The sequence below is a fragment of the Pleuronectes platessa genome, chromosome 13, assembly GCF_947347685.1.
Source record: "Pleuronectes platessa chromosome 13, fPlePla1.1, whole genome shotgun sequence".
Lineage (NCBI taxonomy): Eukaryota > Metazoa > Chordata > Actinopteri > Pleuronectiformes > Pleuronectidae > Pleuronectes > Pleuronectes platessa.
Window position 1 is genome coordinate 20,754,230 of NC_070638.1, and position 25,966 is coordinate 20,780,195.

General features: G+C 39.8%; 1 protein-coding gene across 1 annotated transcript in view; it reads right to left on the bottom strand.

Moving 5' to 3' along the window:
- Nucleotides 1–25,966, bottom strand: part of astn1 (astrotactin 1) — a 421,252-nt gene that overhangs the window by 135,931 nt on the left and 259,355 nt on the right. The window contains exons 16-17 of the mRNA XM_053438754.1: nucleotides 25,625–25,729; nucleotides 17,456–17,644 (exon numbers count right to left, since the gene is read on the bottom strand). Coding sequence (XP_053294729.1) covers nucleotides 17,456–17,644; nucleotides 25,625–25,729 — 294 coding nt within the window. The remainder of the gene's footprint in view (nucleotides 1–17,455; nucleotides 17,645–25,624; nucleotides 25,730–25,966) is intronic.

The window sequence follows — 25,966 nt, forward strand, 5'->3', positions numbered from 1 at the left end:
AATCTACTGAATATTTTTCTCAACTGTAACTCTGTGTGTGAAACTCACCAGTTAACTTACTTGTTTCGAGTTGGAGTTTGTTTATGTTTCCTGTTGTTTTCGCCTCCTCTCTCTTCTCATCTTTCCCTCTCTAACTTCCTAATGAAATTTCCTTCTCCGTCAATGGAGGTAAACAAAGATTTGATAAGGTTATGAATAAATAAAGCCGTTTTATTCCTTGTGACAATTGGAAAGGCACTGGAGACAATTCACCTGTCTCCAGGGCTTCACTCAAAAAGGAAACATAAGCCGAACTGCACCCGCGGTAGTGTGACCCAAAGTTACATAGTGGGTTTGTTAAAAAAAGTCTCTCCCAGTGTGTGAGAAAAGTGTCTTTTAGTCATTATATGTTAAGAGAAACTCGTGGCTGTTAATGAAAGAAGGCTTGGATAAGAGCTAAGCTAACGCTACTTGGACCTAACAGAGAGGGAGAAGAGCGGCATCGACGCTATCATCTGATGACAAATTTGGGGAAACGGACAATATTTTGGGCCTTTGGTGTAGACAGCAGAATTCCGGGCCAAGACTCTGTCTTCAGTTTAATGTACACTACTTACAGTCCCTCTAGTTTCTTTTATCACATGAGTCAAATACTTTTCCGCACAAAGCACAAACAGTGATCAATTTTGTGCTTTAGGTCGAGACAACGTTTGAACTAATCTCTATTGCTTTCTGCAAATGAGTGCAGATAAACAGAACAAGATAAAAGCCAATGCATTTCAGTCAATGTGCTCTTATCTCAGACTTATGACATCAGGTGACCAAAGCCTGCACAGACGTGATTGGTCAACCAGGAATCTTCCAGCCAAAGTCTTGCATATTGATATGCATAAACTGTTTATAGAGATTAGACCGAACCCAACTGGCATGGGTGAATCTCCAAGGTGCTGGATAGATGATGGTTGGATTGTTTACTCTTTGAATTTCTTCTTGTATCTTGAGATAGCGACATTAGATATTGAGGCTCAACCAAAATATTGCGAGACTTAGTCTTTCGATATATAACCCGTGTGTGGTAAAGATGAAAGTACGCTGCGTCCTATTTCAACAATTCTGCACCAATGGTGAGTGACACCATTTATTTTACTCGCAAAAGTAAATGTTTACTCACATTTGGTGTTAATCTAAAAAGTTTTGTACATGTGCACAGTTCTCTGCACTGATATTGCAACTCCATTATCTCAGTCAGTGAAAGGGCTTCACTTGGAACCTTTACTCTTCATTTGTGACACAGTAGCAGCAGCACAGAACCTTTTGTCAAGGTTACTGTCACACGTTAAGGATTTGAAAATGCCATTGAGAAGTTTGGGTTCAGTTTGATGCCAATAAGTCTAGAAATGTTCATTTTTTTGGTACAATTTCTCAACTATTATGAAATGTCAACTGTGTCCCCACTGTCTCATCACCCCCTGCCGTTTGTTTGTCTGTCTCTCTGTGAGCAGGATTACTGAAAAACGACTGGACCCATTTCCATGAAAGTTCATAGGGGGATGTGGTTCCATTTTCTAGTTTTTGTGTCTAGTGCTATTGTGACTCTCATAAAAGGCTAATATGATCCTACTACACTAAATATATCAAATATCCAACAAATTGCAATAGAGTGTGAAATCATATCTGAATAATCAAAATCACACTTTCAAATGAGCCATTGTTGCCAGAAATTCCTCAAAGTTTGCTGCTTCATTTGTAAGAAAAGAAAAAGACCAACACAGCTCAGGTCGGAATACAAAACGCTTTGGCAGCAGACAGACAGTAGATATTACTGTCTAATCTGTCATAACCAGCGGAGAGAAGGAGAAAAAGATTGAAACAGGCAGACAAAAGATGCTCGGAAAATGCTGGAGGCTGAAAAAAAAAAAAAAAGAAGCAAGATTGAGAACATTTAACATTGAATTCCCTGCAGGCAGGCCTTAAAGAGGGAAGGAGGACGGATGAGAAAATGAAAAGACAGGGAAAGAAATGGCAAAAAGCTCAGTACTTGAAAAAAAAAAAAGGAAAAAGAAGCAAACAGGTCAAAACCCCTTGCTTTTTTTCTTGCAAGAGCAAAAAACGAGAATAACAAGAAACACATTGTTGGAAGGAGGTGAAACGATTGCGATGCCAGGCCGGTTGCCCCTCAACTCCTGCATCTACTCCTCCACATCTTCCCGTCAAGGAGAATAAAATGTTTAAATTTCGTTTGTGGGGCGACCTTGACTGCCTCTGAGGGGAATTACATTTCTGTGGAGAAGGGAGGAAATTCAAGTGGCTCGACCACAACACGTCGTGTAGGACATGATTGGAAAATAATGAATGACACACGGGGGGTCTCCAATACATAGTGAATCACAACTGGCTTGCAGCCCGTACTTCAGTGAGCAGTGTATTTAAGATAAGAGGCGAGGGTGAAGGGTCGTAGCACTTTGTCTCAGTGGGTAATTTGCTCAAGTGTGAGTAAGCATTTAAAGCTCAATTTAGAGACGATTATGTTGTCAGTAAAACAACAATAAGAAACACATGAGGCGCACATTAGAGTTGAATTGAAGATGATTTAACAATTAACTGGAGTTCAGTATAAGGTCAGCACAAACACAACAACATTGCATCAGTGTGTTTCTATATTCTCTATGTCTACACTGCCAACTTGAATCATTGCCAATGGTGTGGGGACTTCATTATTTCTAATGGGACCAAAGTTCTCAATATAAAATGTCAGAATTTATTTTAATGTAGCATATTGTCAGTCAGTCCAAAGCACACACTGTTCATTAACGTGACCTTGTACACCTTCGGCTTTGAACTAGAGATTCAGATGAAGAATCTCGTTTAAAAACTCTACAAACCTAAACAACAAATTGCGTGTAAATAAAAAAAATACTATTAAAGATTCTGATATTGAAGCAATAACTGAGTCATACAAGTGGTTCAGCTTTGGTCAGGCAAAGACTAAGACTCCCTGAATGAAGGTGCTTCTTTTTCATTTCTATATTAACGATGGATTTATGACCTCACGACTATAATGCTGCAGCAAATATGTATTGAAGGAAACAATCACTGGGTTCAAACTAGTACTGCTTGTCCTGTGGTTAACGTGGTTGTAATTATATTTCTGAAAACCGTAAAACTGACCGGCAATAAATACCTGCTGCAGGACTTAGTCCACCGAACCCTGAAGCTGCACTAAGAGGTGTGCACCTGTTAATTCAGAGTTCAGTGAGGCTGTTCTCAGTATGCAGAACCGAGAACTTGAGAATCAGTTGTCGTCATGAATGCATGTATTGTAAACACACTTGTAGCAGATTGGAGAAAACTAAAAGGACAGAATGGCCCTTTAGGCCTCAACAGGAAAAGGAGGGGCGAGGAAGATAATAAAGGTGACACGCCTGTGAGGAAAAAAGAGAGGGAAACTCATACAAAGGAGTATGGAGTGTAAACAGGTGAAGGAGAGTGACTGTAGGAAGGAGAAAAAAAAACAGCTAAACAAGTTAAAGAAAGTTGACCAAGAACTGGATTATTGATGGCACCAACGTCCTGGACCCTGAGGAACAGAAGCTAATCCCTGGAGCCGGAAGTGGATTTTAAACCCATCTAACCTGCTCGGATCAGAACGCGATTCCCTCAGTCCTGGATGGAACAAACCAGATAAGTCCACTCTTGACACTCTCCTGGCTTCACCGAGCTCTCTTGGCTCTGGAAAATCCCCCCCCCTCATCTTCCCTCTACCTGGAGATAAAGGCCTTCCAAAACAAAGAACAAACATTTCCCTTACTGCACCTTTTCATTGGACCCTAACTCTCCTCTCAAACAAAACCCCCCCCACACACACACCAACTAACACTTGAACTTGAACTCTTAATGAAAGTCTCTTCCACATGTTTACTGAAGGGACGGTAAATTGTTCTTATTGTGAAAAGAATTTGATTTCATGGAGTACTGAATATTTTGGTTTGAAAGAGTTATTTTTCTGTTTATCTATCGTACATATTTGATTTGATGTTACCTTGAGTAAATAATATAATTGAAGAGAAACTGATAACCTAATTTATGGTTTGTGAATTATTTTCCTTGGATGTTTTGTGTAGTTAGGTAAATGAGCCATCCGGGTTACCTGTCGTTCCGGGATATACTATAAATGTTGGCAGGTGAATAATCACTGTCTGGAGCCCAACTCTTATATTGTTTCAATTTAGAAAACCTACGCTCTACACACTGTTTATCAATGTTGAACATATAGTGTGCGTCCAAAACGCTCAAGATTTGACACTGCTCTACCTCCGGTCATTAATAAGACACCTGTAAAGAGTGAAGCCGAAAAGATGAACGGTTCTTAGATATTAATTCCGCATACAGACAGACAGACGGTTGTGAAATTAGCAGGTAGATGATGTTTCATTGTGACTCTTTAGGGAATATAATGCAAACAGCGACCTCCTGTGAAGTCCAGTCCCAGGCTTTACTGTTCCGACCACACACCCTGATCTTAACGGTTTCCGGAGCTGGAGCCGTGTTGTGATACGTCTGGAAACTGAGCTCCAGAGAGGCAGTTTGCATGGCAACGCGGCATCCTGGTAACCATTCCAACAAACAACCAGTGCTCTTATTTTCTTCTGGTGAGGATTTTCTCATTTGAGTGCTTTAGTGCTCGGGACTCAAAAAAGGACACGGTGACTGACACTAATGCAAATGATGTCCACAGTCGTTTACTTATTTTTTTAACCAAACCTTGATGTATGACAATGCTTCAATTAAAACAAAGCTGTGATGCATTACTGTCTCATACGACATTTAATATAGGAAACACAGTAATACGTCTCAGTGTTCAGTATTAAGCTTTCTCCTCGCCCTACCCTTTCCTTTCAAACTTAAAAGGCCCCCAGTTATCACACACTGAGCTGACGATTCACTCCCTATGATAACGTTTCAGCTCTCACTTTAGATGGGGAAAAAAACTGTCTAAACTGGCTGATTTTGCTGAGCAAGCAGGATGACTCACAGCTGTCTGGTAGATAGCAGATTTAAAGCTGTCTTTATTTCAAGCGTCTCGCTGTACATGCACACGTCTGCGTGTTCACACGAGCATATGGGGTACATATCTGTGCTTGTCTGATGTGACTGAGAATATCTAATGTGGATTTCACAGTCTGGATGAAACATTTTAGGGACAATTTGATTAAAACTTTTTCTGTGACTTTGCCTCGAGAAATGTATTTGGTTACACAATGAAAAGGTGGATACTACACTCAAATATAAAATGTTTTTATCTAAAAAATAAATGCAAAAAAGGGACTCTGTAAGGATTCTGTGATTTGTTCCTTAGGATACTGCTTTGAGAAACAATACGTATTGAAATAGACATGTTTGTCTGCAGCAGCTTTACTGAACACTCAGCCCTGCGGCGGGAGACTCAATTACTGAATAGCAAACACAATTAATTACTTTCATTTTTCTCATTTGTATTGCCCTGTTTTCTTAGTGCCCTACAGTGACATTTTTGTATATTCATGCTCCTAATGATCGGCTTCTTTGTGTTCGGCGAGTTTACTTTGAGGAATAATCCATGTGTACATAAGAAAATCACATTCTGTTTGTCAGTCGTGTAAAAGACATCGCTGTCACAGTGCATATAATGAAGTTAAACAAGGCAATCCATGCATGCTGTGGTATTTATTCATACTTATCTTGTATTTATGCTTGGTTTTTACAAAAGTACAAACTGAATGTATACAACAGTAAATAATAATAAGACAATTGCTTGAGGATGACTCTTTAAATTAGATAATTAATGTGCTAGTGTATTTTTATGTTGTAATTAGGTTGCTGTAGATTATAATTGTGACTCTGCATCTTATAGTTGTGAGATACAAATCTTATGGTTATGAAAAAGGCACCACATGGTCTGCAATCCTCTCCTTCATTAAAGCATTGAAACTAGAGCCTGATAGATTTATCAGCTGACCAATAATATTGGCTGATGTGAGCCTTTTACAGACAAATCGTTGGAGATATATGCTGATGTTCAACGATATGAAAACCAATATAAAATATGTTTATTTTTCCTTAATTCTGGTTCTATATACAACTGCTCAAAACAAATGAAGGGAACACTTAGTTGTCACAGTAGAAAACCAAGTCAGTTAAACTGCAGGGAAATCAATCTGTCGCTTTATGAAGTGTAAGATTCTGAATCAATTTCACCTGATTTGGTGCAAATGAAAGTGACACCAAGGGAAATAGAGGCAAAAGCAAGACAACCCCCAAGCAGGGAATGGTTTTACATGCGGTGGCCACATACAGTTGCTCTCTCCTCATCCTCTCTGACTGATTAGTCCCTAGTTTTGTGTTCTGCCATGTTTCTTTGTCACCACTGGTAGCATGAGGCGGTACCTGCCGCCCGATCAGGCTGCAGAGGTAGTCCAGCTCCTCCAGGATGGCACATTCATACGTACTGCCACAAGTAGGTTTGCTGTGTCTCCAAACTCAGACTTAGGAGCAAGGAGGAGATGCCATTAGAAAGGCATCAACCCAGCAGCAGGACCAGTATCTGCTCCTTTGTGTGAGGAGGAACAGGAGGAGCACTGTCAGAGCCCTAAACAATAACCCCGAGCAGAATAGTGTGCATGTTTCTGACCAAACTGTAAGAGATAGACTCCATGAAGGTGGCATGAGGGCCTGACGTCCTCTAGTAGGATATGTGCTCGGAGCCCAGCACGGTGCCGCTCGATTGGCATTTGCCAGAGAGCCCCAGAACTGGCAGGTCCGCAAACTGGCGCCCCGTTCTCTAGAGGTGAGCAAGTTCACAGTGAGCAGATGTCAAAGGCGTGAAAGAGTCTGGAGAAGCTGTGGTGAACGATATGCTGCCGGTAACATCGTTCAGCATGACCAGTGTGGTGGTGGGTCAGACATTTCAAATATCTAGAAAATACTTTTCTACCCTAATACAACCAAATGTTGCATTACGTTCATGGACACTACATTTGTATTTGATATTTTTATGTTTACTGTATGTAGATTAGCAACAGTGTAAAATCCTTTAAAGTAATTCTGTGCTATTGTGATTTGTCTATTCCTGTTGCACATAAACTGAACAAATTGCATGGGGGTACACACACACACCTGCAGACATCTGCATACATGTCTGTCTGTAATTGTCGGGTGTCTGAACAAGCTGAACATTTATCACCTTGCCTCCTCCTCCTCCTCCTCCTCCTCCACCTCAGAGAGGCAGATGACATCTCCTCCACACCTCCATCCACACCTCCTCACTGTCTTCCCTGTATCTTATCTGCTCCGCTGTGCACCTCCTCCCCACAAAATCTCCTTTGTTCCTCCTCCTCCTCGTCGTCATAATCAGTCCTCGTTCTTTTGAATCTGCTCCTCTCCCCTACCATGCTGCTATTTTTCCCTTTTATAAAAACTCCTATTCACTTGTGAATGTCTCACCAACCTCCTACAAATCCCTGTTTTGAGAAATCTCCTCTTTCTTCCTCCAGCTCTTCTGTCCATCTTTTGTCTAATCACGTCAACATTTCTCTCCCCTCTTCCGCCTTAGTCTCTGCCCTCCACACCCTCGCATCACTTCTTCTCCTGAGGGGTGGAATGGACTCCTGTTTTCTGTCACTCCTTGACCTAGCTTGTCTCTAGCGCCTACGGTTTGTCAAGAGAGAAGAAATAGGTCAGAAAAGACAGATTTTGAGCAGAGATTGGGTGTTCCCGGATAAACTTGTCAAATAAAAGTCGTGAACGGGGCCGAAACTTTAGGAGGATTTTGCCTCACAATGCACTATAAAAGATTTGTTGTTGATTGAGGATTTTATTGCATAAATCGTCATATATAAGTGAAGACAGAGAAACAACAATAAAATAGTCATTGTTATTCATTCTGTAGATGTGAAATTTAACGAGGTTCTTCAATTTAAGTGTGGAATTTAAAAAATCAACGACTTTAATTTTTAGAGCCCCATTAACTGTAAGCTATAAATCAAATGTTGTACAACATTATACTTTTGACTTATTAATGTAGGCCTCCTCTTGGGCAGTTTCATGTCCAGTGTTTCCTCATATTATGCCCATCAATACATTGTGTATTTAAAATCTTAACACGCCACAGCAGAATAGGCTAAAATATTATATTATGTAGAGTTTATATTCCAGTAAAGTACCTCGGATGAGTAAGTGAGCTAAGTTAATCATCTCTGACTCGCCCATGGAGCAGTGAACTGTGGGGAAGGAAAACTTGAATGCTTCTATATCAATCTACTGCTCCATACAGAAAGTTAAGAACATTTACTCAGGCCTTCTTCTCATTTACAGTGATGAGGACACTTCTAAACAACTAACAGCATCTAGTCCAAACTTGTTATAGACTGTGGACAAAATTGAAAAGTTGTGGAATTACTTCACTAAGTGTTACATCACAATTAACAGTTCAGGAATATTAAGAGCTATTGCTATATTGGCAGTGATTAATGAAGTATAACAGCAAGTTAGAAACACAAAATGCAACTGAGCCTGGTCACAGAAAAACACTAAATCTCTACACAACTGAACACAACATAACATACCAATACCAGCATAGCATCCACCAGTTAACATGCAAAACCACCGAACCAATCCTGTGAAGCTCATACTAATGCAATGTAAGATTTGACATAAAGAAAAGAAAACCCAGCAAGGGTACAAGACGTGACTTTTGCTTTTCTAACCAATGGGATGGAATATTCAACACAAATACAAATTATCTGTATAAGGTGTCAGGTGATGGCCTAAGTAGAACCAGCGAGACCTATTGTAGCTGAAGAATATTTATAGAATACTGTACAGCCTCGGGCTAAAGGGCCGCTGGATGACATTTCCTACTTTGTGAGCATCTGTCTTGATAAAGGAACAGTGAGCACATGGAGGAAACAAAATGGAGCCACACACTGGAAGAATGTCAATGAATGTACAGTATTTACGAGGTGCCTTCATATGGTAATCCGGAGACTTCTTCAACACGAGGCTCAGAGACATCAGTTCAGCTGGACATCAAACTCGTGAATTGGATACTCTGGAAACTGAGTACACACTGAACACAGACATAACAAGTAACGTGGAATGTATTTGAAGTATTAACCGGTAACTTATATAACATTTAATCAATTTGATAACCAACATTGTCAATCTCTTGATTACCTAAATTCAGTGTCAATGCAGCTTGCACATTGTAGCCCAAATGCCCTATCATTAAACCAAGAATAGCTGCAACAATCATTAACATTTAAACAACCTACTGCAGCTCAAGTCCAGGAAGATCAAAATATATGATTTTGTATGAAACCTCTGAATAGCTCCCTGCATCAAACATGGGAATTCCAACAGCTCTGATGTTTTGCTCATTGATCGTTGTTTCCCTTGCAGGAAAAATTACCCAGACAACCTGAGCTTTTCATGTGGAATCAACAATGTCAACTTCCTCTGCAAAATCGGAAAAATGACAACAAATGCTTCCATTAAAATGGTGAGATCATAGACTACAAAGATACATGTACAACACACAAATGTTTCAGACTTTCTTTTTGAGCTTATTGTTGACGCCCATTACTTTAGTGGTTCTTGTGTCACGGACTTTCTGCCTGTTTCATGTCTTAGGTAAAAACAACTCTCAAGCCAACTCTCCCCCAAGATCACTGTTACCCTCTCTATTAAAAAAGATAAATATATGAAGCTGTAATTGTTTAGACCGATAATCTATGCAGATGTACATTTAAACCCCTTGACACAATTCATTTTTTTTACTTTCTACGGTTAATGATAGTACATTAAGTATTTCTGATATATGCACTCTGTAATATAACAGGTACACGCACCGTACAACTGTCTGGAGTTTTGTGTACATTAGTTTATGATAGTTTTATTCTAATTACAGTCTGAATCGTTGTTTTTCATTTGGAACTATGCCTGTATTTCTATTTTCACCTCGCTTATTCATACGTTCACTTTAATTTATAACATTTCTACATACATTTGTACTTAGTTTTACTATATATAAATATAGATTGGAACTATATTATGTATAAATTCAGTGTCATATGTATTGAGCATTTTTTGCCAGGAAGAAATCCGCAACAAAAACTCAGTTTGATTACAGTAAATAATATTTTACTGGTTCAAAAAACTACTTGGGACAATCACATTTAAGTATTGCAGTACAACAAAGGAAATATGATGTGTTCTTACATGTAATGTTCCATTCGGATGTAGATATATCTAATAACAGATACAGATTGAGAAAATATCACTTTGGAAGGTTCGATGTAGAGATACTACAACGTTGCTGGTATAAGCAGTGAGCATTCTGTCATTACCAGCAGGACAGGAGGTGTGTGTGGGTGTGAAGGGGTCGCGGAGGTCAGGGTCAGTTGTGGATAAATCCTGCCATGTCTTTCTTGCTGCTCTCCTTCCCCCTCCTCCTCAGCTCCATTGTCTGGCCCCCGGAGTGAGACTTCCATTGCTGCCTCTTTGTTAAAATGACAGGCCCTAATAGAATAAATAAGGCACCTATTTTTACCCGGCTGCTGGCAGGGTCGATCACACTTACACACTTAGGAGCGCGCTGCTCCGGAGCTCGGCAAAGAGCCGACACCTGACACAGCCGCGGAGGGGGCTGAGGTCGAGGAAGGAGGTCATGTAATTGAGAGAGAATGTAGCGAGGACGGCCGGGGGAGTCCGTGATAGTGAGAAACAGCAAAGAGAGGAGGATGAGGAGCGGAGTAAGAGAGGAAGACCGATGGAGGAAACAATGGCGATATATTCAATTCACAGCAACACTGCTTGTGGTCGGTTTGCTGCACGACACGCCTCTCCTTGGGTCTGAAATTACCCTTCTGTAAAAGCTCTTTTCAATTTTCATCTGACATTTCACTATTTAACAAGCTCTGTAATGTCACCTTTAGGGGCGTTTGAAGCAAATTTGAATTTTCATTGCTGTTGGGATGTTTTGTCAGAAACTCCAAAGCATCTAATTATTTTTGAAGCCATTTTCAAGCCAACTGGACTTCACACATTTTTCCTGTGCCAAGTCACTGAGTGAAGGAGAGAAGACCGCAGCTGAATGGGGCAAATTTTATTCACAACCAGCCCATGTATCTTTTGAATTTCAAAATGTATAGTTCGGAGACAGCTCTTTAAACATATTTGATATTAGTCATCACATATTGCTTTTAAATATTTCCTATACTTGAGTTGCTAGTATGGTCCAGCCTCTTCAAGCATTTGTCGGCAAACCAAAACTTTATAACAAAAAAATTGTTGAAACAGAAGAATGGACGAAACCTCAAAGAGAATATTAATGTAAAGCTTTGGATTTGTTCCTCGGAAAGTCGACGGGGCACCGTTCTGACCTGGTGACTGCCAATCCAATAGAATGACAATTATTTGCTAGAAATCTTCAGTCACCACTCGTGTGCTAAATGAAAATGTCTGTTACTTGTATGCTTTTCCTCCCAATAAATCTGTGCTTTCCTTGAATTCATCAATGTCTGTATCAACATTAGAATAAATTTAAAGACCATTATTTACTCTCTATATAGCCCTGACTTAGTTTCCACCACTTACTAAACTCCACTTTGTTCACTAGTTAGTTGCAACTCTGTGTCTGCTCGTTGGTAAACAGGTTGTGACCAGTGAATTTATCAAGTCATTTTTTTCAAGCTGCTGCCCGTGGCTACAGCGAGTATCAACCAAATGGGTGAGAGTGAACTGAAAACAGTAACTTTGTTGAATAGAAAACCAAACGAATGCAACATTTAAACATTTTCTAATTTATTGACTAATATGCAAATCTGGTTTGATCATTCTTTGCTGGTTCCTCAGCTCTTCACAAAAGAGTTTTTTAAAATAGCAAATAGTCTAAAGATTTATATCACTAAGGCAAAAATATAAGTGCAGCTTCAAATAACTCAGTTACAGTCCAACATAAAGAAACTCCACCAATTGTATTATTTTTATGTCGTTGCACCTTTTATTTAATCTCTTTAGCAGTATTACTGTACGTGTGGCTCCAGAGGCAACTGCACAAAGTCTGGTAAATTCCCCCAACTGATGTCACTAGGGAACATTAAATTATTACAAAAAGGAAATAAATAAATAAAATTAAATCAGCAAAATGCATAAAATGGGAAAAGAAAGGAATTGATAGAAATGTAAGAGTGTGGGAGTGCAGGCACATTTTAGCTAAGATTTAGTTTAAGGCTGAAGCAAAGAGAAATCTTTTTTTGAAGTCATTCCCTGAACTAGTTTCTCTGATATCTAGCGGCAGTCTGTTCCACAACTTTGGCGCATCTTTTACAAAAGCTACATTTCAGATTTTTTTCTTTCGCTTGTTGTTGGTAACCTCGGATAGACTTGCTGCAGGTGATCTCAGTGTTCTAGAGGGAACATAGTTAACTAGAGAGCCAGCTACGTAACTGAGTCCTCGCCCATTCACAGCCTTGTATGTGAGGAGGAGAACTTTAAAGTCAGTCCTGTGTGTAACAAACTGCTAAAGCTGGACTCATGTGATATCTGCTCTTGGTTGTGGTTAACAGCCGAGTTGCAGAGTTCTATGAGCTGGAGTCTTTTTGTTGTTTTCTTTGGGAGGCCTTTAAAATGTGTATTACAATAATCCAGTTGGCTTGAATTTGTGGCCATATTTGCCCATGGTTGGTTTTAATATATGGTTCATATCTTGTTGCTGTTTTACTGTATTATATACTATTGTTGCTGTTTATTATGAATTATTTATTCATTCTCCTTTGTAGGTGCGCACGCCTTCCCACCTTCATAGTTTTTTATGTCATAGCTTATGTTCATATGTTGCATTTTCTGTTGCACATTTTTTCCAATTTGCATGAAAATACATCAGTATACTTAGGAAGAGTATGAAAGACATTAAAAAGTAACCTTGCAGCTCCGTCAGTTGTTATCTTAACAGTGCATTATCAAAATATGTGCCTGCATAGGCAGGTGCACAACACACGTATGCTTGTTACACACACAGATGGCAGCACACACACACTATCACTTTGCAAAGCAGAAGCTAACTAAAGCCACTTCCAGCAGTCTTTTAACGGCTTTAACTTTCCAATCAAATGCTTCTTTCCAGATGCAATAAGGCGCTGCAACATGAGCAGAGCAGCGGCCGCTCTCTCGCTGCTCTTGTCTGATCTGTGGCGTGGTAATTGAGGTCATGTGTCTGACAATAGGAAACTCATATCACAAGCTAGTGCTGAGAAGAAAGTGCTATTAATCACCCGGACAAGGGATCATGCCCAAACACTGATACGCACACACAAACACAAACACAAACAGCAGTTAATAGGCTATGGTCACATCTCTACAAAAAAAAGCAGATGGTTAGTAATTGTGTAAATATATCTGAAAGATTGTGTGTGGTGGGGGGGGGGGGTATGTGTGTGTGTGTGTGTGTGTTCTGGTGTGTATTTGTTGTTTCCGATCTGCTGGGTCATTCAGAAACAATTGGCCTCACTCAATTACTTTACAGACTGCAGTGTACTATTGGCTTCTTTCACCCGAGCTGCAGTCTTCTGAGTGTTCCATGCACAATTTGCCAAAAAAGATCACAGTTCCTGCAACGCTTTTTATTGATTTTGTATAAAGGTCAAAATATAACCAAGAGAATTGGTTGTCCTAGGTAGCGGTCCAATTTCTACACTTTTGAGAAGTTACAATCCCTGTTTGCTGTTCAGCCCACACAGTAGTTGACTGGGCTGAATGAATCTGACATCACATAATCCCGATGACTGTAATTCATACACATAACAAATATTGTGTGAAGTACTGGAAAAACATTCAGGATCTGTTTTTTTGTTTTTTTTAAAAATTCTATTTACGTTTGATTAATCAAAACCATAAATAAGCTTTCAAAGAGCTGACGGCAGCTTCGCCCCGGGCAACTAAGATGCAGAAAATGATCAGCTCAGCTCCTTCCTGAATATGGAGGGAGGCTGCAGTGGGGCACATCTTGTATTTGGAGCAAAGGCTGAGGACATGGATCATTAAACTCTCCTGTGAGCTCATTACTCCCTCCAAAAGGCCAGGACGTTTCCAAGAAGCCAGGAAGAGATTAAGAAAGATGACTCTGATTTTCACGTTTTTTTTGCCCAGTGGAATCTATTTATTTTCACAGAAACTGATGGTGCCGGGCCACGTTGGAACGGTTGCCCACTTAAATTGGATCATTTCACATTTTCACTGCACCAAACGTAATCACCACGCTCTCCGTTTGATGAGGAGAAATAACTCTCTGTCAGATTTCGCACCAGTTTGGAGCGTCAGATTTTTCAGCTCCACGTTGATCAACTGGGATGTTTTTATTGTTGCTTTAACAGGAGCACTGATCCCCAGAGGTGGCTGGTAGCGCATTACATTTACTCCTTTACATGTAGTGGAGTATATTTTCAATAAATTCTACCACTGGGAGTAGTTGTTATGAAGTATACTACTGAGTAATCCTACTAAGTTACATTTATGGTGAAAGGAAATTTACCACCACTGCTGATAACGACAGGAATGTATAGGCTGCAGACAAAATGTTTTTCAGTTGCTGTTTACATCAAGATGCAAGTGAAAGGTAGTGGTAGTTATGAGTATTAAGTATTAATAGGTAGTATGTTCTACCTTCAAAGATAACAATCAAAAGTTTTTTGTACTGAAACTTCTTCTCTGCGTCTTTCCCTTTTCTCTAGAATGAGTTTTCCTGTCCTCAAAGTTAAGTGGCTGTGAGCATCAGACCCTGTCAATGATAATGGTCAAGGCTAAATACAGAGGAGTCACGGATTCAGTCAATTGACTCAGGGTAAGGTCAGTTACACAACAACACTTCGGTAACGCAAGCCACAGTAAGAAGGCTCCTGACAGAGGTATGTAACATGAGCTACTTGATTCTCACACAGTTTGTGTCCTTGCCATGTATTTTGTTGTAGAGCTGTCTTGCTATGCAGGTTGCAATTAAATTAAATGTAACTAATCAATTGGAAGTGCACTAATCAAAGGTAAATCCCTCAATTACAGTGACAAATTTCTTCCGGAAGATCACAACAAACAATGGGGCTTGCAAAATTATGTTCTATTGGAAATTGTTCATTTTTGTTTTGTATTTGTCCCAATAATATGGTGGGATGTTTATAATGGATATACAGGTGAATTAGGAAATACTATTTATAAGGAGGCAATTTTAAATATCGGAATTAAAATCTAACATAAAATTGTCCATGCTTTTTTCAGACCTACACATATTTCTTTGAAAAGGGGTACAGAGGAAATAATTCAAAACTGAACCAACTATAATTCTTGTTTAGTTTTTTTCAGGATGTATGAATGTTACTGGATTAAAACATGTTCCATCATATCCCAGTGCAAATCCTACAATAGTCTAAAACATGTGCATCCTCATGTATAGGTGAACTTCAACAATGCCCAAGAACTGCTGAAAGTTGCAGGTGAACTGACACCAATCAAAAGAAAGAGAAAGTACCTTGCCTTGATCATGGAGGAAAACTTCAGTTTTTAAAAGACGCAGCTAAAAAGAGGAACCGTGGCGTTTTTTGATGGGATTGTATTGAATCATTTAGCGGTGCGTACAACCGGTGTGTCAGAAGCTGAAAATGAAGAGAAATGCATTTTCATAACGGCGTGAAAACTCAGTCAACTAATGCCATCTGTCAGTGAAGAGGTAACTGGGAGTTAACAGTGCGGCACGTGTGTGTGTGTGGGGGGGGGGGGGTCGTCATCGGACAAAGCAGGGGAAGAGAAGAAAAGTGGATGAGGCAGAGGGAAAAGAAGAAAATGACTGTGGACAGTTTGGAGGCGCTGAGGTGAAATGGCGGCGAGAGACAGGCTATTACTTATCTCTGGTGTGACTTACTGAGAGAACAGGCAGAGGTAACACAAAGACGGATGGCTGACACATGCCGGCATCTTGGGGAACGGAACAAAAGACATTGACTCTGTGATTGTTCATTTAAATAGCAGTGCTGCTGAAAGGTGCTTGTGCTTTAGTGTAATTGCTCGAGATGCTGCAAAGCCACACTCTGATCTTCGACACGCGCTCTCCTTCAATGTGGGATTCAAACAGATGTTACATTGTTTGTCATGTGCGCTACACAATAGTGTGGTAATGCAACGTGCCGACACCATTTGAAGAGTGAACAGACGACAGAACTGCTGCTATTCGTGTAGGTTTAATAAAACTTTTACTTGGACACGTGTTATTAAAAGGCCTCAAATGCTCAGCTTCTAAGAGTATCATCAACAGCCTGAACTACATTTAAAATATGAATAGATTTAGATATACTGTGTTTTTACTTTTGTTGAGTCTAATCGGTGTGTACAGGTGGTGGTGGTAGAAGTATTTGAATGTTCTAATTTAGTAAAAGTGGATATACTACAGTGTTAAAATACTGTGCAAGTAATCATCTAAGTGAAGTACAGAAACAGTGCAAACAGTCCAACCATCAGATGTACTTGATGCACAAAAATGCTAACGCACAGATGTATTAAAAACTTTATTACGCTAAAAGCTATAGGAATAAATGTAGTAGAGTAAAGAGTACAATATGAGTTAATATGTTAGATAACATGATAGTACTCAAGTACACTATGCATACCTCACAACAAACATAGTTAAGTATTGTTTTCACTACCAAGATAAAAACAATATTTCGTATTTATATTTTTGATCTAAACAGAAGCAGCTGTCTGTAAACTAAAACTTCAATTTGAGGTTGGTTTTGAAGGTTGCCATGTAAAGTTGCCATGGGTCGAATTAACATCTTGTGATGAAGTATAACATTGGCGTTATCAAATGACATAAACAAAACAACAACCAAGCACCGTTTTAGTTTTGTTCGGACATTTGATACTAGCTTTTGGTACGAGACAATGTTTAATACTTGGGGATACTTGGGTCTTCAGAATGAGACATTGTGAGATGAGAAATGCTTGTGTTTGTGTTTATGGTGCCCACACAACAACCCACACCCCAACCAAAACAATTAAAAAGGCAAACTTCCGTAAAAGATGAAGAAAGTATAAAACGTGAAGGTTGAAACATGGGCCTCCAGAGGATATCTGAAAGGCGTCCACAATGGGAGCCCATTACTTTCTCTAAAACAGGTTCAAATAAGAAAAGAAAAAGAGAAGAGCTTTGTGGAAAGAGGCCCCATGTGAGGTATAAATATTTCTCTTGACGAGCATTAACTATTTTTAATATAATCATCCAGTTTCCCCAACACACACATTTAGCATCACTTAATGGTGGTGAAAGTGTATGAATCGGTAAAATCATTGGGTGCATACAAAATGCCGGTTCACATTATTTTCGATGCTCAGCCCATTTTTGTTCCTTTCTAAATAAAACTCTTCATCATATCCACACAGCGTGTGAGTGTGTGCCTCCTACCTTTGCTAATATCCTGGTACTCCAGCCACAGCTGCCTCTGGACCTGCTTGTTGGGGTACCAGATGGTGCAGGACTCCTGGAAGCCGTACACTGCCTCCTGTACGTAGTGGTTCCCAAACTCCCTGAGGATGGAGACAAAGTCACTCCGCTGCGTGGCCCCATCCAGAGAATGGATGGCTGAGCTGAAGGCTGGGAAGATGGAAGAGAATCAAACAAAAAAACCTGGATGAGATTCATGAACAGTAGATGAATCAGACTTTGGTGTTACAGGGAAAATATAGAATCCGTTTTCTCTGTTTGTTTGGTCACTCCTTGTTTTCCTGAACAGCCCACAAAGGTGCAGCACCTCACAGACTGAGCACGGATCACAGACAAAGAGTGTTAGTGGTTTGTGACAGCACGCCAACTTTAACTGGGCTCACATCTAACTAATACCAATTTTCTTAAACGCACTATGGGATACAGAGCCATGAAGTCATGGAACCTACTACCAAAAGAAATTATTAACGTGAAACGTAAATGTATGTTCAAAAAGCAAACAGTGAAACACTTGGGTACAGCATACTTGTGATGTACTGTACATAAATGTGTAGTATTCTCTTACATGGTTTGCATTTTTCGCTTCTATGGAATTGGATATGTCAGTGTTTTATATCATGACAAAGGTAAAATTGCATAACCGCTAAATACATTTTTGATATCTGTAATATTGTATGATCATTATTTGTTATGTATTTTAACTTTTGATATTTGTAATATAACGTATGTTTTAAATGTTTGATATTGGTATGGTAATGTATGATTTAAATATTTGATATCTGTATGTATGTTTTAAATGTGGACCCCACTAAAAGTAGCTCTGTCTTAGGGTAGAGCTAATAAGGATCCTTCTAAATAAAATACATAAAATAAACATCAGCATACTAACATGCTCACAATGAGTATGCTAGTATGTCGATATTTAGCACGTGTCATGTTAACCAGATTAACCATATCTGTTATTATATTAAAATTCTAACATTGGCTAAATGGTGTTGAACACAACCTCTGAGGGGGAGGGGAACGTCAAGACTTTACTATTCTATTAATAATTCACTAAACAGTGAATTATAAGTGACTATATAATTGCGCCATTTTGTTTTCAATGTTTTGATATGTAAACATAAATGGGACACAGACTTGTGTGCCCAACTTGAGGAATTGCATTTTGTGTTTAAATGCGATTTCCACAGTATAGTGATTAGTGAGTGATTGTGGACGCAGCCAATGTCTTATTTTGGCAAGCTAGCGATGGTTAAGCGAGCTAGCACCATTAGTCTGACGCCGGGTTCACACCGAACGCGGAAGCGACGCCGAAGCGTGGCGTAAGCGCTAATCCCTGGCGCGCCGGCGCTTGGCTGGTCACACCGGACGCGGTAGCGACGCCGAAGCGCCGCACATTACTAATAATATCACATACTTCTGCTGTTATCAGCCTGTAGTAAAAAATGCATTTAATCATTTTTTTCAAGCATATACTTACTTGTTGCTCCAACATTTACTGCAACAGCGTCCCAACATGTGTCTTTTTTGGTGTTGTCTTTATACAACATATGCTGACAATCAACAACTCAAGTTACTTCTCCACTTCAATTATTAATTTAATGTCATCCATGTTGAAGAACTTCTCCGCTATTAGCTCCGTTAAATGTCGGGTGTCGAGGGTAAATTACGTATTCTCCACTCAAGCCTACGTGGAGAATACGTAGCCCCCCCCTCTCTCTTTTTTATCTACATGACTGCTTGTGGTTCTGTAGTGGATGGGCAGAAGGGAAATTAAATAATGTGGTTGGTAAAAGTGGTAAAATTAAAACTCCAAGACAACAGAACGTGAATACAAAGTATGGGATGCATATTTGATCATTTATATCATATAAAATATGTCATCTATATCGTTTAAAATCCTTTTTCAGTGTGTTTCCTGTCGCGATACGCTCGCGTCAAGCGGAAAAAATAGACTCGACGCCGAAACGATCGCTTCACGGCGCTAGGCAGCAGCGGCTTGGCGCGGCGCTTCAGCGTCCGGTGTGACCGGCACAAAGGTTTAACATGGGAGTGGATGGGAGCCAGAGGCTTGGCGCTGCGCTTACGCCACGCTTCGGCGTCCGGTGTGAACCCGGCGTGACAGGTCAATGGTCGTCAATGAAATTAAAATGACAAATAATCACCTGGAAAAAGATTAGTTGCACCACATTACACAACAATCCATCCAATTATTGTCAAGAAATGCTACTCCAAACCATGAATGTCAACCTCACAAGAGTGCCGGAGGATATATGAGCAGATCACTGAGATCAAGACACATTTACGTGGGGTCATGAATTTCCCCATGTGCCTATACATCGTATAGCTGTTGAGCTATTTCCTGGGACAGGTGAAAACGTAATACCTGCTGGTGGATCAGGTCGCGGGTTGCTAAAGTCTACAGGGGAAATCTTTTTGAGCACCACAAGTGTCTTTACTAAATCAAGTGGTTATAAATCAAATAGTTAATGAGATATTTCAGTCTGGATCAAAGCAGCAGTCTGACTAGCTGACAACCATCTCCAGAGCCATGTCACTTTCAGTAGTCAGAGGCATCTTCAATTAGAAATTAGAAATTTACTTTGTCAAATATTTAGAGATTAAATCAAATGCCATGAATATGACATGCTTCCAGTAAAAGTACCTTTCTGGGGCTTTTTGATAGTACCCTATGTGTATGAAGCATCAGAATCAGAAACCTGATGCTGACCAAGTTTGGTATGACTATATAAAAAATGCAGCCTGGGAGGCCCGAGGCAGAGAGGAGTTTTGTTATGTAGTTTCAAACAGAATACAGAAACTTTCATGTTTACACTACTGCAACTTTAATCTTGTTGTCAGCATTTCTCCATTTTTCTCTATTATGAGATGTCTTGTCTTCACAGTTAAGTGGATGCTATGTTTTGGACTGTACCAGTTGACCACGGGCAAACCAGAGACTTAAATGAGCTGTGAGCATCTGATTGTGGTAATGGTGATGGTAAATGCTACAATGAAATATCACTGGTATCACAACAAACAGGAGAGTTATGAATTCAGTAAACTGACTCAGTAAGGTCAAACATGCCAGACAACACTTTGGTGACCTGAGACACAAAAGGGAACTGAGTAGAGCTGGATTCAAGGTGTATGAATATTAAGCTTTAATGGTCAGTAGGTTTTGAATTAGCGCCTTTACATTTCACTTGACAATGTGGTTTGTCGCTCACTGCTCCTCACTGAACAAAAATAAAAATGACCACATGAAGTAGAAAAGTCCAAAAGCTCTTAGGCCAGCGAGAAGGTGGACCTTGAGTTGTTGTGTTATGAGCTGTTTCCAAGGTGAAGAATCGACTGTCGTGATCAACGTCTGAATTACGAAATGCGTTTAGAGTCCGAGACAGTTTCATCCTTGACATTTCTATGGCAACTGAGCAACTCCACCTGCTGAAGAGGAAGTTGTGAAGTGGTTGAAAGCCCCTGAACAAGCAGGTAAGAGGACTTTGACTTGATAATGTGTTTGCCAACTCTATTGACCATTGTCAAGAATCACCTGTCAAACTGAGATGTATATTTTTATTCCCGAAATTATTATCTTGAAATCTAGCAAGCCTCGTACTTTAACCACTTCTAAAAAAAAAAAGAATCATGTGGTTTAGAGATTTTTTTTTTTTTAAGTTTGCCTTGATCTGAATTGTGTGTCTCATGAGGAACCAGAGCTGGAATGAGAGGTTTTCATCCACACCAGTGGAATCAAAGGACTTTGAAACTAATAAGACTAATTTTTTCCGAGTTTTATTTGTAATGACATATTTAATACAAGAAATAATTATATTTATTTAATTCTACTGAATTCACTGACTGGGCTGCAGAGCAGGAAAATAAAGTGCACAAGAAAGCATGTTTGACATGATACGCTGACCACACTGTAACAAAATGACTGTGTGCTCACCGGGATTCTCTCTTGGCAAACACCGGAAAGCAAAAGTGCAATAGCAGTTTATCATTATCATTTCCAGGAGAAGCAGTATTAATATCTCAGCACTCACGCTCCGCTCGCTCTTACTTCTCCTCTAAAATTAAATTAGGAGGCCACTGAAGTGAGAGACAGGGAGCGCGGTGAGGATGAGCGATGGGCTTTGCTATCAGATGTAAAAATCCGTGGCCTCCCCCCCCTCTGGTGGCTGTTGAAAAATGATGAGCTAAAGTGGGAAATAGGAGGAAGAAGAAAAAAAAAGACGGAGGCTGCCGTGTCTCTTCTGAGTGAAGAGAAAATAGAGGCTGTATCCTCAGCAGACACGGCAGCCACTTTCAAACCGCAGCAGCGCCACTGGAAATGCATTAGAGGTGTCATGGCTGTATTTACAGTAGGGGTGGCTGCACTCATCAGAATGAAAACTATTTATGATGCGTTTTGAATAATGCATGCCCATAAAACAGGACCAAAAAAAATTCTAAATTCATTAACAACACACTGCCCCCAGCCAAGGAGAATGATCGAGTGCAATATTTCAACACGTTTTTACATTATCCTGAAACACTGCCAACAGAAGAAGTTACGTATTGAGGCAAATTGAAAAGAAAGAAGTCAGACATATTTTTTTATACAACAATACATTTAGTAGGGAGAAAGCCATCAGCAAATATTCAGTATAATCCCTGATGTGTCAGCAGCCAGGAGCAGCCTTCAGAAGAAGTGCTGCTTGACTAATACCTATCCACAGTTATCTTATTCTGTGAAGTTTCCATGGCAGGCGCTGTCAGATTGCCTTGGTCTTGCTGTGGATACAAAGCTTGTGATATGTGACAGGCTATCACAGAGACAAAGACGAAGCCCAGGGAAATAAAACGAGATACACATTTCTGTATGCTGACCTCTTTTCTATCCATCCGTCAACCTATCCATACATATTTGTCATCCCATTTGCATGTGACATCCACTTTTTATCTCTGAAAATGCTCCTATTTAAGAAAAACCCTCCTGTGAGTTCAAGAACCTCTTGATTTTTGAAAGAAAGACAGAACTGATGTGCATATCAGGAATATCAAGGTTGCTCTCTACGCCTGCTGCCAAATCCACTGGTGCCACATTCTACCATTCACAATACATATATTGTCCTGACCTGTATTTCTCAGAAACAAGCTCAATGACACAATGCCATAGAGATACACAAATTAATGGTTTTGCACACATGCTTCTGGTAAACAATAGATTTACTATTATTTGTATTTGTGTGTGTACATGTATACACTGTGGTGCTTAAGAGGACACACCGTGTGTATCGTTTTATGAATAGTGAACAATTTATGGAAAGTCAGACCTTGAGTAGTATTACTCCTTGTGCATACCTTTCACAAGCTAAAGCTACAGGAGCCCGATGGCTTCTATCAATGAGTGAGGAAATTCCGATGAAAAAAAAGATTTACAACAACCCCTTAATAACACCTCATCCTTGGCCCCATTGATGTGGAGAGTGCAACAAGGTTCCATTCTTGGTCCCATACTATTTCCGTCCTACATGCTTCCATTTGGAAATGTAATCAACCATTTTAATGGGATATCATATCATTCCTATGCAGATAACACCCAAATATACCTGTCCTTCAAGCCAGATGCTGCAGCCGGGTGAGTGTCCTAACAAAGTGCCCATCCGCTATTAAGGAATAACTTAACTTCCTTAAGTAAAATTCAAGTTAAACTGAAATAATAATTGTTGGTCCTGCCCAGCTAGCAGGCAGAGTCCCACCACTTCTCGATCCCCTGGCAGCCAATATTAAAACTACAGCTAAAAATCTAGATGTCACATGCGATTCTCACCTGAACTTCAAAACACATGTTAATCAAATCATTAAATCCTGTTACTTCCATCTATGAAACATTCCTAAACTCAAAACTGTTCTACCTGTCCCGGACTTAGAAAAACAATTACATGCATTTGTTTTCTCCAGCCTGGATTATTGCAACGCCCTGTATACTGTACAAGACTCAACCAAAGTGTAATAACTTGTTTTCAGCTTGTTCAAAACACTGCTGCTCGTAATTTAACAACAACAAACCGTAGGGCTTGTCAGGCCAATTCTTGCGTCCCTTCACTGGTTTCCAGTTAAATTCAGGATGGATTTCAAGATTCTCTTAATAACTTTTATAGCTCAACATGGGCTGGTCCCCACATATATTTTGCAGCTCTTGACTCCCTATAATCCTGATAGTAATCTGAGATGGGCCAGCCTGTCCCTGTTGGCTGTTCCTAGGTCAAGCCTGGCTACTCAAGGTGACCAGGCTTTCTCCATCAGGGCCCAGAGGCTCTGGAACTTAGCTCGCCAACTCACTACCGATCTGTAAACCACTACTTAAAACTTATTTTTTTACAGGAATAGCATTGTGCAATTGCGACTTGTAATCATTTTCATTACTACACTCCGTCTTATAGATTCTTGCTGTAGAGTGAGAGGAAACCAAACTTTGTATCTTGTTTGGATACATCTGTCCTCATGAGCACTTTGACTAATGGTGACTCTGGATACTAGTAGATATTTAAAGATATTTAATAATCAATGTAGGAGTTGAGGTAGCATTTAAAATGCTTTATGTTACAGCTCTCTGTCCCTCTTGATAAGCTGGGCATGTTCGAGTCGATTTTTAGCTTGTGCCCTTTAGAAGCGGCATTTTGCTCATTTGTGATTAAAGGGGAGTTGACTCTCACCCATTTATTGCCCTGCAGGGTTCCCTCCATGCACCACAGCTGAAGTACCAGCTAGTTCAGTCGATAGTCGACGGCTTCAACCCAAGTTTAAATGGATACAATAGACCAAACTCAAACCATTTAGCACTACTTTACAAAACTGCCAGCAAAGCCCCCTGTGGTGATGGTCTTTACATGTTCAAGAGTTGTATTATCATAAAACTACTTCTGGTGCTACTGAGAGAAGATTCACAAATGTGCATTTTTTTTTTCGCAGGCAGAAAACGCATTAGACTTCATTTTCTTCTTCTGTACGCACAAAGTATTTAATGTTACACACCTTTAGATCCATCACATCTCTTCGATTCAACACTTCATTTATTTTTATATTAAACCATGAGCACAACTCAATCAGACATTCAATGATTGTAAAGCTCCCTGCCGAGTTAAGACAGTAAATACACTAAAAGGGGTATTATTGGCTATTGGCTTTGTCAGTCATGCTATCTTAATCCATTAAGACCACATGCAACATCTGCTTGATTGTACCTTTAAAACCAGGTGTGATGTTTGAATGCTCCTCCCTTTAGATGTCATAATTTACAAAAACAGTGATTTTGAAATACCAGATAAAGTCAAAATGCATTATGGGAAATGTAGTTTGTCTTATGGTGCTCTAAAAAGTTATTAAAATAGCGTTTGGACAATGGCTAAGCGACGGGAGCGAGATTCAAGGAGATTACAGCAGAGATTCACTGACGAGAGCAACGATGCAAATAACAATGAAGAAACATCACAGACAATGTTAAACAGTTTTTATATATTTCATGTGTTTATCTGCTGAGATATTTAAGCATTTGTAAACGTTGGCAACTCAGCACCTTGGGTCTTAATGGGATTAGATGTCACAAGAACAATACCATTTGACTGGCATTGTTCTTGTGACACCACAAAGCTAAATGCGCTGAGCTGGAGGCACAACATTCAAAGTGCTTTTGACAAGACATAGAAGGAATATGAAAGATTCTGAACATAAAATCAATTGTGTCAACTAATGTTGCTTTGGTTGAGTTTTTGTCTCATTTTCTTCAAGCACATTTGCAGAAGATCTTCGATGATGCATTTGAGCCTCACAGCTCTCCTATTATAGGTGTTGTCATTCTGGTGCATCGAATAGATGCATGGTATATTTAAAAATGTGGAATTTAAGATGTTAATCACATAAATACTAAATAAACACAAGGTACTCAAGTTGTCACTATGAGCTGCAAACTTTGACGTGCCATATTAATTATACAGTTATAAATAACTGATAGCCAGAGAAGTAAACATGCAAGATTCTAAGCTACAGAGACCAGGGCATTGTCTCCTCCGGCTTAAATAAGCAATCAGCGATGACAAATGATATCTATAATTTATTTTCCAGAAGCTCGGGCGGACTTACCTTGAGAGAGGACCCACTGATTGAGTTTGACGTGGTAGAGCACAGAGCGGAGACTCCAGTGCTGGACGAGGGGGTAGCCAGACACCTCACTGTAGTTCACCATACCTGCATAAACAAAAACACACACACACACACACACACACACACACACACACACACACACACACACACACACACACACACACACACACACACACACACACACACACAGACACACATAGTTATTAACATGAATGCAGTCCTTGGTGCCAGAATAAATCTTGGCTCAGGGTACTTCAACACCTCACCTCTGATAAACACACAGAGAAATATTAATGCAATATTTACTGAAGAGGAGGCTAT